Source organism: Narcine bancroftii, chromosome 7, assembly GCF_036971445.1.
Source record: "Narcine bancroftii isolate sNarBan1 chromosome 7, sNarBan1.hap1, whole genome shotgun sequence".
In the NCBI taxonomy this organism is placed as follows: Eukaryota; Metazoa; Chordata; class Chondrichthyes; order Torpediniformes; family Narcinidae; genus Narcine; species Narcine bancroftii.
In genome coordinates this window covers 193,272,170-193,288,262 of record NC_091475.1, presented here as the reverse complement: position 1 = coordinate 193,288,262, position 16,093 = coordinate 193,272,170, and the positions used below count along the sequence as shown (strand labels likewise).

Genomic DNA, 16,093 nt, shown 5'->3' with positions numbered 1-16,093 from the left:
TATATTGATCATTCTTCTCTGTCTTTATATTGATCATTCTTCTCTGTCTTTATATTGATCATTCTTCTCTGTCTTTATATTGATCATTCTTCTCTGTCTTTATATTGATCATTCTTCTCTGTCTTTATATTGATCATTCTTCTCTGTCTTTATATTGATCATTCTTCTCTGTCTTTATATTGATCATTCTTCTCTGTCTTTATATTGATCATTCTTCTCTGTCTTTATATTGATCATTCTTCTCTGTCTTTATATTGATCATTCTTCTCTGTCTTTATATTGATCATTCTTCTCTGTCTTTATATTGATCATTCTTCTCTGTCTTTATATTGATCATTCTTCTCTGTCTTTATATTGATCATTCTTCTGTCTTTATATTGATCATTCTTCTCTGTCTTTATATTGATCATTCTTCTGTCTTTATATTGATCATTCTTCTCTGTCTTTATATTGATCATTCTTCTCTGTCTTTATATTGATCATTCTTCTCTGTCTTTATATTGATCATTCTTCTCTGTCTTTATATTGATCATTCTTCTCTGTCTTTATATTGATCATTCTTCTCTGTCTTTATATTGATCATTCTTCTCTGTCTTTATATTGATCATTCTTCTCTGTCTTTATATTGATCATTCTTCTCTGTCTTTATATTGATCATTCTTCTCTGTCTTTATATTGATCATTCTTCTCTGTCTTTATATTGATCATTCTTCTCTGTCTTTATATTGATCATTCTTCTCTGTCTTTATATTGATCATTCTTCTCTGTCTTTATATTGATCGTTCTTCTCTGTCTTTATATTGATCATTCTTCTCTGTCTTTATATTGATCATTCTTCTCTGTCTTTATATTGATCATTCTTCTCTGTCTTTATATTGATCATTCTTCTCTGTCTTTATATTGATCATTCTTACCAGCTAACCATGTCTATTTTTCCTAATGACGACTCTTTGCCTTACAATGGTTAAAAGCACATGAAGCATGCTACATTTTCAATGCATTATTGCATGACAATAAAATGAATCTTGGACTTACTCCTTCCCCAATTTTGCCTTCTGTTGTCAAGTGATTTATTGTTATTTTGATCTCCCTAACCTATGCTGCTCATATTTCCTTCTGTCAGGCACTGTCTGTTACTACATCTCCCAGCTCTTACCCCTGCTGGTATTTATTTCTAATGACCTACACTGTTTCAAAATCCTATTGCATGAACGGAATGGCACATTTCCTGGGGTTCCCAGCTTACAAAATTCTGCAACTCGACCCAGTGGTAGTGGTCAACTAGTCTAGAATGGATCTGATAGACAAGCTGAGGGAAGATTGTGGCATGAGTGTGGATTGAGCAGCAGAAAGAGGAAGTGTGGAACTGGAAAATACCAAGACCACGATAGCTGCAGGTTCAATGTTCTCACCATTAGATTTTGGGTGGTGGTTTCAGGGAAATGAAGGGAGTAATGGATATATTTCCAAATTATGGTTGCAAATGGAGCAGGTGGTCCATTGAGTCAGTTAGGAAATGTATTAATTACAAATTCTTTCCATTCAGTTAGAACCATAGAACAGTCCTTCAGCCCTTCTAGTCTATGCCAAACTATTATTCTGCACAGTCCCACTGACTTGCACCCAGCCCATAGCCCTCCATAATCCCTCCCATCCATGTATCTGTCCAAATTCTTCTGAAATTTAAAAATTGAGTCTGCATTCATCACGTCAGCTGACATATCGTCTCACACTCCCACTACTCCCTGTGTGAAGAAGTTCTCCTAATATTCTCCCTAAACTTTTCCCCTTTCACCCTTAACACATGTACTCTGGCTTCTATCTCACCTACCCTCAATAGAAAAAGCCGATCTGCACTTAATCTGTCCAAACCCCACGTAATTTTAAAAATCCTTTACCAAATTTTTCATCATTCTTCTATGCCCCAGGGAATAAAGGTACAGGTACACAATCCTTTATCCGGAACCCTTGGGGGGGACAGTGTGTTCACAAAATACTCCAAATTTGGCCTCACTAATGGCTTATACAACTTTACCATAATATCCCAACTCCGATACTCAATACTTTGAATTATGAAAGCCAATAGGCCAAAATCTCTCTTTACAACCATATATGCCTGTCATCCCACTTTCAGGGAATTATGTATCTGTATTCCCAAATCCCTCAGTTCTCCCATACTCCCCAGTAGGTGGTACACCGCCGGGGACAGGGCCTTCATTCGGGCAGAGATACAGCACTTACTCAAGAAGGGGATCATTGAAGCCAGCATCAGGCCTTGGAGATAGTATGGAATGGGGTAAAGAATAGGATGGTCATTGACCAAGCCTCCAATGTATTGTCAACATGGTGAACCAGAGATTGCTCAGTATCGGATCCTTTCAACCATTGACCTGAAGTCAGCATACCACCAGCTCCCTATCTGCCCAGAGGACTGCCAGTATATGGCATTGTCATGAATGGTGTCTCGATCTTCCAGTGGGAGATGGACCACATGGATCAGTATGAGTTGCAAGCCACTTTCCCTTACCTCGATAACGTCAACTTCTGCAGCCACGACCTGGAAGACCATGAAGCCAATCTCCAGAAATTTCTCGAAACAGCCAAGCTCTTTAACCTTGAATATAAGGCCACGTGCATATTTCATACAACTCACTTGACCGTCCTTGGCTGTGTCATGGAGAATGGAGTCATTCAGCATGCAGCTGTTCCGAGAGCTTCCCCTTCCACACAGCCTCAAGGCCCTGAAGAGATGCCTTGGGTTCTTTTCTTATTATCAAATTATGCAGAAAAGGCCCTCCCCCTCACCAAATCCACATCCTTCCCCCGGCGCTGGAGGCTCGTGCAGCCTTCAGTCACGTTAAGGCAGATATCGCCATGGCCATAATGCATGTTGTGGATGAATCCACCCCATTTCAGGTGGAAAGTGATGTATCAGACTTCTCCCTGGTGGCCACCCTTAACCAGGCAGGCCAGTCACATTTTTTTCATGTACACTGCAGGGCCCCTAGAGTGGACTCTCCTCAGTCAAGAAAGAGGCTCAAGCCATTGTCGAGGCAGTGTGGCACTGGTGCCATTACCTAGTCGGTAAGAGATTCACCCTGCTGACTGATCAGCACGCAGTTGCGTTCATGTTCAACAATCAGCAGTGGGGTAAAATCAAAAATGACAAAATTCTGTGGTGGAGGATTGAACTGTCCATCTATAATTGCTATATTTTGGACCAGCCAGGAAGCTTAATGAGCCGCCAGATGCCCTGTTCTGCGGGACCTGTGCCAACACACAGATCGACTGGCTGCAAAACCTCCACAATGATCTCTGTCACCCCAGAGTTACCAGGTTCTTTAAAAAAATTTTGTCAGAGCACGCAACCTGCCGTACTCCATCGACGAGATCAGGTCCATGACAAAGAACTGCCAGGGCTGCACTGAGTGCAAGCCGCACTTCCAACAGTCAGACAGGGCACAATTAATTAAAGCCACCCACCCCTTTGAGTGACTCAGTGTTGATTTGAAAGGACCCCTGGCATCCACTGACCGCCATGTGTATTTTCTTAACATCATTGATGAATACTCCTGTTTTCCATTTGCCATCCCCTGCTCGGACGTGACCACTGCCACAGTCATCAAGGCCCTGCGCAGACTCTTCACTCTGCTTGGCTTCCCCAGTTATATCCACAGTGACCAGGGCCCTTCCTTTATGAGTGATGAGATGTGTCAGTACCTGTTGGCCAGAGGCATTGCTACGACCAGGACCACTAGTTAAAACTCCCGGGGAAACAGGCAAGTGGAGAGGGAGGATGCCTCATTTCGGAAGGCATTCCTCCTAGCCTTGTGGTCTAAGGGCCTCTCAGTCTCCCGCTGGCAGTAGGTCCTCCCGGAGGCACTCCATTCCATCAGGTTCCTGCTATGTACTGCCACAAATGTCACAGTGTATGAACATATGTTTTCCTTTCCCAGGAAATCTGTGACAGGGACCACACTACCGGCATACTCAGGAAGCCATAAGTCTGACCCCTCCTCGTCAAAAGGGTCAACTTCCACCATGCTAACCCCCAATAAGCCTAGGTGGCATTCCCTTACGGACATGAAGACACTGTCTCTGGCAGGGACTTGGCTTCCTCAGGGGCCCTGAAGACCGTTGCTTATCACTCCACAGCCCCCCTACATTGAAAAAACATGATGCACCTGATCCCTGGTACCCTGGCCTCTGCCCCGAGGGAAGATACACCGGAATCATCAGCGCCGACCCACCAGCTGAACACGGATGAGTACATACCGGCACCCGATACCGTCCAGGACCCCGCCGCTGCATCGCAGCCACAACCGGTGCTATGACGGTCGCAGTGAATGACCAGATCACTAAAAGATTGTATTTGTGACTTTTAAATTTGTAACTTTGCAATTTCCACTTCACCCCGCTGGTCTCTTTTTAAAAACAAGGAGTGAAGATGGTAAACCACTGCTGTATATAATTGTTTGGTCAGGCACACCTATTGGCTGATTGTACAGCCCCCTCCTCAATGCATTCTGCCTTACAAAGCAAGCATCTTTAGCAGGTTATAGAATACAATGCATCTGGAAAAGATTAGCTCACTGTTGGAGAGACTGAGCCCATTGCTTTGCAGTCTGATTGATGCAGTTTGTAACTGTCAATGCTTGATCCTCTAGTACAGTGGTTCCCAACCTTTTTCTTCCAACTCACATACCACTTTAAGTATTCTCTATGTCATTGGTGCTCTGTGATTAGTAATGAATAGCTTAAGGTGGTAGGTGAGTGGGAAGGGAAGGTTGAGAACCACTGCTCTAGACCCAATTGTTACCAAAATATTTTGCTTGAGAAAAATTGTCATTGGCCCATTTCCTCTGGAGTTATGAAACCATACACATAACGATTAAAACAGTGGTTTTCAAATTTATTTCTTTCCACTCACATCCCACCTTAAGCAATCCCTTACTAATCACAAAGCGCCTATGGCATAGGGAATACTTAAAGTGGTATGTGAGTTGGAAGAAAAAGGTTGGGAACCAATGCTCTAGTACATCCAATGGAAAATTAAAGGGGAATCTGTATGGACTGGGTTACCCTGAGTGCACATTCAAACAAATAACATTGGAGCATTTAAAGAGAAGCCAGGTGAACACATGCGGGAGATACGGTGAAGATGAGGAGATATCAGGGGAAGCTGAAGTGGAAGATGGAAAGAGTCAGCAATTAGCCAGCCTGGCAAACTAATCCAAGTTCAACAAGGCTCGATGCGTGTCAAAATTAGGGCCATGTTCGGCCAGGATGCTTGAGTTCAGTTTGTGTCACAGCATGGCAATCTGATGTCATACCAAAGACTGGCTGTTGAATAAAAAGATTGAAAGAGAGAAGGACTGCCCGTTGCGTTAGTGAAGGTCGTCATCCACAGTGAATGGAGGACTTCAATACAGGATTGGAGGAGGGCTTTTCAGTGCCAATTTAAGATTGTGTTCCCTAAAATAAGGGAAACAAGAGGAACTCTGTGGTGACCTGGAAGAAGAGGTTATCATTTGGAAAACCCATGATGGGGCAAGTTTCTTCTGCAAGACACTGAAGTGACTGATTGGAAGAAATCAGTTCGTGTGTGTGCGCAATGAGCAACAAATATCCCTCTGAACCCAACAAGAACCTTCCTGAGCAGTAACCATTTACCTTCAAGCACCAGAGCCTGGTGAAAATTCATAAATGTTAAATTCTGTGCTCAATATAAAAATTGCCCGATACTGGTAAACGTGAAGGAGTAAGAAGTGAATGATTGGACTAGTAAAGCAATTAACTTTCCTGAACATATACACATGTGCTTAGAATTAGAAGGGGGTTAAGTTAATAGTAATAATTTTAAGTTTGATCCTTTTTTATGTTTAAAAAAAAAAGCAATTTTTGTTTAAGACCATTTGTCTTGGTGCATTTCTATTGCTGCTAGGTTTTGGAGTCCTCTGGGCTCGTAACAATACCTTTTGTAATTGCATTCATCCTCATGTCTACAACAAAAACATTTTCAGATAGTATCACCAAAAGAAAAAAACATCTTTTCTGAAATGTTCCAGTTGTTAGCATCAAAGGTTGTAGCATTTCAGATGGTAAAATCACTACAAAATATTGCACTATCAATTCCCAATTGGTTATTTTGGGCTCTGCACATTTTAAAAGATTCAAGATTTTAAAAGATTGGAAGCTGTTAGTAATAACATGTCAGAGGAAAAAGCATTAAAAAAAGAAATTGATCATGGTTGCAAAGTTGCCGTAACCTATATAAAGGAATACTACATTTTTAGAAAGCTCAGGAAGCACCAAAATAAGCATGACCATAGACAACTTTACGAAATAATGCAGCTTATTCAATGCAAACTGTCAACTGGGAATAATAACCTTTATATCCCACCTTCTGTTCAATATTCACGGCAGCTATAGTGGCTGATGCACAGCTGAAGGGCTCTGGGTTCTATGCTAACCTCTTTGGCAGTCCCTCCAATCACGGTGCAGAACGGAAGGTCCCAAAAGCCGGACACTACATGCAGTCTCTCCACCCTAAATATTGATTCCCCCCCCCACCAACTGTTTCTAAACCTGACTCCCAATTACAAACTAATAGCCACAAAGAGCAGGTGATACAGTGCATGGGACCAGGAATTTATTAGAGCCAAGACACAGCGGCTGCTCAAAGAAAATATAATTGAGCCTAGCAACAGCCCATGGAGAGCCCAGGTGGTAGTCGTGAAAGGGGAAGAAAAGTCCAGGCTAGTGATTGACTATAGCCAAACAATTAATGGTTTCTCACTCCTGGACGCGTTCCCTCTCCCTCGAATTTCATACATGGTAAACAAAATTGCACAGTATCGGGTCCATTCGACCTGAAAGCTGCATACCATCAGTTGCCAATCCGTTCTGAGGACCACCCCTACACAGCATTTGAGGCAGACAGATGACTTTATCAGTTCCAGAGGGGTCCATTTTGGTATCACTAATGGGGTCTTGGTCTTCCAGAGACAGATAGACAAAATGGTTGACAAGTACGGATTGAAGTCCACCTTTCATTATCTCAACAACGTCATAATTTATGAACACTCTCTTGAAGACCACAATGCCAACCTTCAGAAGTTTCTCCACACAGCCAAAGCCCTGAACTCACGTACAACTCCAGTAAGTGCGTGTTCCAGACTAATCATCTGGCGATTCTGGGCTATGTGGTGGAGAATGGCATCATTGACCCTGACCCCGACCAAATGTTCCCCCTGTTAGACCTCCCAATCCCAAAGATCATGGAGGTCTTAAGGAGATGCCTGTGCTTCTTTTCTTACTATGACCTATGGGTCCCTCACTATGTGGATAAAGTGCGACCCCCCTTAAAATCCACTTCCTTCCCATTAACGACTGAAGCCTAGGCAGCATTTGACTATGTTCAGAGGTATATCTCAAAGGCCGCCATGCATGCGGTGAATGAGAATGCACCCTTCCAGGTGGAAAGCGATGTCTCTGACGTAGCTCTGGCCGCTACCCTTAATCAGGTGGGAAAGCTGGTTGCCTTTTTCTCCTGCACCCTACAAGGCCATGAGGTTCAAAATCCATCTGTGGAGAGAGAACCTCAAGCCACTGGAGGCATTATCTGGGCAGCAGAAACTTTACACTGCTCACCGACCAGCAATCAGTGGCATTTATGTTTAATAAATGAAAAAAGGGGCAAAATAAAGAATGATAAGATCGCTAGGTGGAGGATCAAACTCGACACCTATAATTATGTCATAGCTTACAGGCCAGGTACTCTCAATGAACCACCAGATGCCCTGTCAAGAGAAAGCTGTGCCTCTGCAAGCACTGGCCAGTTGCGGTCAGTGCTCGATGAGCTTTGCCACCCAGGCATCACTCGCATGGCTCATTTCATCAAGGCATCCAACCTGCCCTACACCAATGAGGATATCATGGAAATGACCAGGTCCTGGCAGGTCTACGCAGAGTGCAAACCACACTTCTACCTCCCTGACAAAGTGTTCCAGATAAAGGCCCTTCAAACGACTCAGTATCCATTTCAGGGGTCCCCTCCCTTCCACTAATGGAATCATGTACTTTCTCAACGTCATCGAAGAGTATTCACGTTTTCCATTTGCCATCCCCTGCCCACACATGTCCACCTGCATACCCATCATGACCTTGCACTCTAGTTTCACCCTGTTTGGGTATCCCAGCTATATCCATAGTGACTGGGGCTTATCATTTATAAGTGAAGAGCTATGCCAGTGTCTGCTCATAAGAGGCATTGCCTCAGCAAGACGACGAACTACAATCCCCGGGGGAACGGATAAGTTGAAAAAGAGAACACGACTGTATGGAAGACCATGAAATTGGCTCTCCGGTCCAAAGGCCTTCCAAATTCACACTGGCATGATGTCCTACCCACCGCGCTCCACTCCATAAGGTCGCTCCTCTGCACTGTGACCAACGCAGCTCCTCATGAGCTTGTGTTTATGTTCCAGAGGAAATTCATGTCTCGGACTACTCTCCCAGCTTGGCTGATGGCATCGGGGCCAGTCCTCCTGAGAAAGCACATGAGGAGGAGCAAGATAGACCCCCTGATCGAGAAGGTGCACCTGCCGTACGCCAACCCAACATATGCCTACGTGGCATACCCTCATGACAGAAAGGACACGGTCTCGATCAGAGATCTGGCATCTACCAGAACGGAGGATCCAATGCCACAAACAAGCCAGGAACTACCAAGTACCCCACCCAGGGTTCTGGACGACATAGCTCGGAAATTGGGTCAATCTACTCCGCTGGAACCCTCGAGCCCAGTAACCCTGTACCACAGGGGGTCCAGGAAATCCAAAGTCCTCCAGTACTGAGGCACTCAACCAGAATATCTAGACCCCAACAGGATCAACTTGTAAATATTTGTGAACTATTTTTTTTAATATATGGTCTCTATTTTTCACCTACAGGTTCTATTCTGAAGGAAGGGATGAATGCAGTAAACTGGAATTCACTGCCTATGTATTGTTCCAATGGCTGGCTCCACCCTCACCTACCCCAATATAAATGCTGGTTCTCCCACTTTACCTCAGATTCACCTGAGGACCATTGTGTCTACCAGCTATTGATTGGAAGCTATTAATACTCCTCACTTGTCTCTGAGTGCAATCAGTCGTGTTACACAAGGTTAAACCAGGCCAGAACTTACAAGGTTAAACCAGGCCAGATCTTACAAGGTAAAAACACAATGGTGGAGAAACTCAGCAGATCAAACAGTGTTCTTTATATAGCAAAGATAAATATACATAACCAATGTTTCAGAAGCCTTAGCAAAACTGCACATAATACTCCAAGTGAATTTTGCTCATACTTTGATGAAGGGCTCAAGCTTGAAATGTTGGAAATGTATCTTTATCTTTGCTATATAAAGTTCGCTGTTTGATCTTCTGACTTTCTCCAGCATCATGTTTTTACCTTGTAAGTTCTGGCCTGGTTTAACCACAGTATCTGCAGTGTCACAGTGTTTTTACTTCAGATCTACAAGGTGAATGGTAGGGCTCTATGGGGTGTTTTCGAACAAAGATACTTGGAGACACAAGTGCATAGTTCCATTAAAGTAGCAACACAGGTTACAAGGTAGTGAAGAAGACCTTTTGCACATTTGCCTTCGTTTATCAGGGCACTGAGTGCCAGAGCAGGAACATCACGTTCCAACATTACTGAGAATGCATTTGGAGTACTTTGCGTTGTTTTGGTCACCCAACTAAAGGAAGGATATTGTTAAGATGGAAAGGATGCAGAAAGGATGTTGCCAGGATTAGAAGGTTTGAATTATAAAGAGAGGCGATAGGTTGGACTTTTCTCCCTGAAGCCTATGAGGCTAAGGTGGAACTTCGGGGCAGAGTGAAAGGCGGTAGCCCAGGGTAGGGGCTAAAACTAGAAAACTTCCAAAACTAGAAGGCATAGATTTAAGGCGAGAGGGGTAAGATATACAAGCGGAATTTTCTTCACACCGTGTGTGTTAATTATATGGAACAAGCAGCCAGAGGAAGGGACAATGAAATGTTTAAAAGACTTTTAGACAAGTACATTGATGTGAAAGGTCGAGAGCAGAGGTTTTCAAACTGCCCCCCTAAACTCACATCCCACCTTAAGTAATCTCTTTGCTCTGTGATTAGTAAAGGATGCTTAAGGTGGTATGTGAGTGGGAAGGGAAGGTTGAGAATCACTGCTCTAGACCCAATTGTCACTGAAATATTTTGCTTGAGAAAAATTGTCATTGGCCCATTTCCTTTGGAATTATGAAACCATGCACATAACCAGTCAATGAGGCACGATTAAAACAGTAGTTTTCAAACTTTTTATTTCCACCCATATCCCACCCTTACTAATCACAGAACACTTATGGCACAGGGATTGCTTAAGATGGAATGAGAATTTAGGGGGGCAGTTTGAAAACCACTGATCAAGAGGAACATGGGCTGAACATAGACAAATAGCTTGGTTGGAATGGACATGTTGGGCCGAAGGGCCTGTTTCTGTTGTGCAGAACTCCATGATGTTATGTTCCTTTATTATCAGGCATTATGAACCTATTGGGTTACAAAGGTCATGGACTCTGAGATAAAGAAGCTGAAAGTAATGAATGTGGGTCTTGGCCAAAATTATTTTGTTCACTCGTTTCTTAAAAGAGAAATAATATTAAATTATCTTTCTCTGCTGAGATTAGAACACAACTTTTGTGGATTTAACCCAACTCCTTGGATCAGTGGACCAGTAACATAATCACTAAGGCTTGAAATATGTAATTTCAAGTGTAATATCCTCAAAGTAATAATTGTTAAAATACATGTTCATTCCACAGTTAGCTTAGGAAAAATATCGAAACAATTGGATCAGATTTCTTCCAAATTTCACCTTCTTTCTCAAACATTTGAGAGTGGACATGAATCAGAATCAGAATTTATTGACATGATCATGTCACAAAACTCACTTTGTGGCAGAATCACAGTGCAAACATTTATATAAACCACCTTACAAAATAACTAAAAATAGCATAAGAAAAAAAATCAAGGGCAGTGCCTGTGGTTCAGAGTTCATTCGGGAATCTGATGGCAGCGAGGATGAAGCTGTCCTTGTGTATCTGAGTGCTCGTCTTCAGGCTCCTTTTCCTGATGGAGAGCAGAGTAAAGATGGCCTGGCCTGGGCGAGAATAGACGCTGCTTCTTAAGACATGATCTCTTGTGGATGCCCTCAATAGAGCCCATGATGTCACAGGCCAAGTTAATAACCTTCTGTAGTTTTTTTTCCTTGTCCTGAGCATTGGAACCTCCGTACCTAGACAGTGATGCAACCAACCAGAATGCTCTCCACGGTACACCTGCGGAAGTTTTCAGTGACATACCAAAGCTCCTCAAACTTCTCACAGTTTACGGTAAAAAAAAATCTATTAGTCACTAATTTCAATTACAAAATCAATTTCAGAAGAAATAGAATTAAGGAATCTCCAATACAGTTGTATTGTTGAGTGGCTGGACGACCAGCTCATTGTGCCAGCTGAGTTAGTCCCCACACCAAGTACAACCAGCTGACTTGACGACATAAGAATATCATTCAAGGTGGTAGGGGGCAAGCAGGGAGTAATTGAAAGCAAAAATGCATAATGACAAACGGTGGGGAAAAATAAAGAAGAAACTAGGGGAAATACTCAACAGGTGAGGCAGTCTCTGTGGAGAGAGGGTGAAAGTTTCAGGTTCTCGATGCTTTATCAAAACAAAGTACTGTACAGTAAAACCCCTGGTAACCAGAATTCAAACAATCGGCTGTCTCAAGCCACCGGCAAAAAAAAAATTCAAGGAAAATAAATTTTAAAAATGAAAATAAATCAGATTAAAATAATAGGTAAAATATGCAAGATTAAAATTGTGAAATTAAATGTTCTCTGAAGTAACACGTAAATCTTTGGTGAGGGTGGGAGCAAATATTCAACCAGCGGAGTGACTTGCTCATAGCAGCTGTTTAAAATAATGCTGTGCGTAACAGCAATGGTGTTGCCCAGGATGAAGAGCAGGTTGATGCTGCTCGCTGTCGGGGTGGCCCTCTTAAAGTATCACTTTATCCTTGCCTAATAAGAGTCGCCCTGGTCAGAGGTTTATCTGTAAATTTGGCGGGGGGAATTAATTATGTTTTTTTTTAATACTTTGGGGCAGCTCCATGGAGGGAGAGGAACCTGCAGATGTAGCAACGGTGAAATGTTTTCAAAGAATGTGACTGAAAATATAGCAAAATATTTTAAGGTTTATACGTTCATGCAATTGAAGTTCCAGTAGTTCAGTATAAACCTCAGTAAAATACACTTATCCGGCATATACCAATCCCTAGGAGGTTTACTATATCTGAAATTTGAAGTAAAACAAGCATGGCTAATACGACACTGAAAACAAAACTGGAAAAGTAGTTTCATTTCAACCTCTGTTGCTGTGGTTAAAAAATGCGACAAAATCGACAAAGCGGTTTACGAAAGCAAAGGGCCAAGACGGAGTAACAAACAAGCTGCATACCCACCTCACCTACGAATACCACGATGACACAATCCAACTTCTCTTCGCTGGTCAGCTTATCTATCAATGAATGAAGTGTCTCTGCAAGGTAGGACTTGATTTTTCTCTTCACAGTGGGAATTCCCAATACTAACGACACTAGAGCAAACAAAAAAAAATACATGTAATTAGTTGACGAACATCAAAACAACTGGAGTCACCAGTAGTTTATGAGGCATCTGGCGAAAGACAAACAGCAGCCTCCACAAACAGGTCAGCCGCAATCTTATCGAATGGCGGAACAGGCACAATTGGCCAGATGGCCAACTCCTGCTCATATTTCTTATGCACTTCATGTTCCTAGTCTGGAACGCTTGAATCAGAACCGAGAAAGAGTGAAAAGAGTTTATATAGGTGGCAGAGAAAGCTCAAGAATACAACCTGCGACTTGATCAACTTGTCCCTCAGTTTTAAAACATTAACTGTATTCTCTCTCTACAGATGCTACTGATTTTATCCAGCATTTTTAAAAATTACATGATAAGACAAAATCGGCAACAATCATTTAGGCAAAGTTTCTGAATTTTCCCATCAGAGCCAGAGAGTTATGGGTTTGAATCAAATTCCACTGGTTTGAGATGAAAAAAAAAACTTTGGATAACAACTCAGTGCAGTCCTGAGAAAAGGACACTATTGGATGGATGCTACATGAAGCTAAGGCCCAGATACTTCTCGGAGTTGGTTGCAAGAAATGCCTTGGCACAAAGAGTAATAGAGTTGTACAGCAAAGGAACAGACCCTTCTTCCCATCTGTACTTGTTCTATAAAGCCACCTACCAGACTATTGGACCAGTGGGACCTTGTTGGAAGCCTTACTGAAAACCACATCGGCCAACTTCCTCACCAGCCTTTCAATCAGTGTTGCCAATTTCAGGGAACTGGGAACTTGGACCACGAGTCATCTCTGCTCCAGAAGAGGAGCAGCAAGGCTGCCCCTGCTCCCTGGCAACTATTTAATTACTCAATCAACTTTACTTTCAAGGATTATCTGGCTGTTATTACTTTACCATGTGTGGGAACTTGCTGTGTTCAAATTCGTTGCTGCATTTTCAACCTTACAAAAGTGACCACTTTTCCCAGCTCCATGGGAACACTGAAGAATAATTTCCTCATCTGTTGCAAATAGATTTTCTTCTTTTGTTGGGGTGAGTCGTTGAACTCAAATGATATAATTTGACTTGTATCCAAACAAATCTGACATATAACCCTCAGCTTGAGGGCAAGTTCCAGTCTTCCTATCAGGCTCTGTGTTTCCCATCCGCAACTGTGAAGGCTTCCCAGGGAAACCATTGGCCCTTCTTGTCCTCAGACGCACTGATCACAGGGTGCCTGCCACAGGGGTCAGGCCCAAAACGTCTTAGTCTCCTTTTGATGCTGAATAGACCAGCTGAGTCCCTCCAGTATTTCAATGTTTTTTTAATATAGACCTTTCCCACTCATGGTTGAACTCAACCTATAATGAAAAAAATGTCAATTTTTACCCAATCCCTTTTACAATTTTGGATGTCTGAATCACTTTGCAGTCAGATTAAATGCTTGTTAAGATGCAATCGTAGCTGTAAACCCAGAAACCAAGTGCAAGAAACTCAGAAACAGGAAAGTGGCAACTATTAGATTTTGACATTGCTTGATAAATACTGCTTTGAACAGCGGTGTAAAACCCATCAACATACTTCCAAGGAATATTTTGCATTTATGTGAGAGACCAGCCAGGTCCTTGTCTTAATCTGAAAAACCACCTTCACCTGAAAGACTGTAGCATTTCCCTAATGGGAGAGCAATTATGGATGGGGAATAAATGGCGGTAAGTGCAACGCTACTTCATCGTCAACAACTCAGGTTCAAACCTGCTGTCGATAAGGACTTTATGCGTTCTCCCGTGGCCTGCGTGGGTTTCTTCCAGGTGCTCCGATTTCCTCCCACCTCCAAAAACATACAGGTTTCTAGATTAATTGGGCTGCATGGGTCAGAAGGGCCTTCTGCTGTGTTGCATCGTTACATTAAAATTAAATGCAGAAATTGTCAACCAAGTCTTCAATGAAATTGAATTAAAACATCATCAAGGGTATCTAGTTTCATGCTGCTTTTGGGGAGGTTTTTGACCCAGTGATTGAGAACACAATAAAGTTCCAGGTCTGGGTGATGTAGCATCCACCCCACAGCTGCAATCTTGCTAATGGCTGACTCCATAAATCCTTTTCTCTGCACAAAATAAGGTGTTAGATGAGGTGACATTAGAATGAGAAGGCAAGGGAGAGATATCTAAATCCTCTCACAAGCACCAGTGCTACCAGAGCTGGTTGCCCATTTGCCTGGCAGCTAACCTACAACTGCCCCTCTTCCGCAATCCTGCCAATGGTCATCCAACCTTCGTACATTGACAATGCACCAACAAGTGGAAATCAAGTAGAGACTTCCCTTCACCAGTTCATGGATCGACACACAGAAACATTCTTCATTTTCACGTCCAAAATTTTCATAATTGCAAACGAGTTCAAAGAACAGTTTTACAATACCTGCCATCCTGCTATTGGCATACACCCTTCTAGCTAGTCAAACCAGGTGGAAGCAAATCTCCATCGTACAACTCTCCTGGATAGCCAACAAACCACATCCGGGGGATTAAACTATACACTCTGGCAGCCTCAGGGTCAAGGAAACCCTTGGGTATAACAAAGACTGACCCATTGACAGATCCAAAGTTCGGAGGGGAACAAAACAGGATTTTCATTCAAGAAACTATCCAAATATTGATTTGAGCTTCACAACCAGTTCTGAAGGCATATTTAACTCCTTTTTAACAATCAGTCTATTGCATATGTTTTAAGCCAAACCTGCTCAAATATCACGATGGAAAACATGAAGTAAATACTCAGTCGCTGTTTGCCCTCTATTGCATGAGCTAAACATGTGACAAATCCACATGCGGTTCTTTAATGTTTCTGAAATTTAATTTCAATAGTCAATGTTGGAGCTTGAGCACATAAATCAGAGGAAGAATTTCAAACTCCTTCTCTCACCTTCATATCATTATAAGAATCAGCAAATGAAGACATTAAATCTGCTGAATTTATATTTAATCGTGTTGGGTGCATGGAGGAAAAAATGATTGTCGTACACCATGTAATATCCTGAAGCCTTGTCCTCATTATACATTTCATATTGTAATACTTTCTTGTAAACAGGAATAAACTCAACACAGTTATGAAGAGGGCAGCATAAATGAGGAGGGACTGAACCAACAACATAGCATATGGTGACAGCTGATTAGCTGGAGTGTTTCGCCACCTTGGAGAAAGCAATTGCTGTGGGCTCATTCAGTTGCATCCCTTTTGTTCCCTTGTGCAATTGGTAATGATGTACCTGGTTAAAGAATTTATGCAGCAATTTACATAATTTTTGTTTTGTGAGACAAATTGGAAGAGATCTAAACTAGCAGCCACAAGTTGCAGACAAGTCACTGATAAATCAAATAGGGATCTCAGCAGAAGCCTCTTTCCTCAGAGAGA

At 42.4% G+C, this 16,093-nt stretch overlaps 1 protein-coding gene across 5 annotated transcripts in view; it reads right to left on the bottom strand.

Annotated features, from left to right (window-relative positions):
• Positions 1–16,093, bottom strand: part of mgat4a (alpha-1,3-mannosyl-glycoprotein 4-beta-N-acetylglucosaminyltransferase A) — a 282,181-nt gene that overhangs the window by 104,694 nt on the left and 161,394 nt on the right. For all 5 annotated transcript variants that reach the window (XM_069891861.1, XM_069891863.1, XM_069891865.1 and 2 more), the window contains exon 4: positions 12,550–12,683. In XM_069891861.1, coding sequence (XP_069747962.1) covers positions 12,550–12,683 — 134 coding nt within the window. The remainder of the gene's footprint in view (positions 1–12,549; positions 12,684–16,093) is intronic.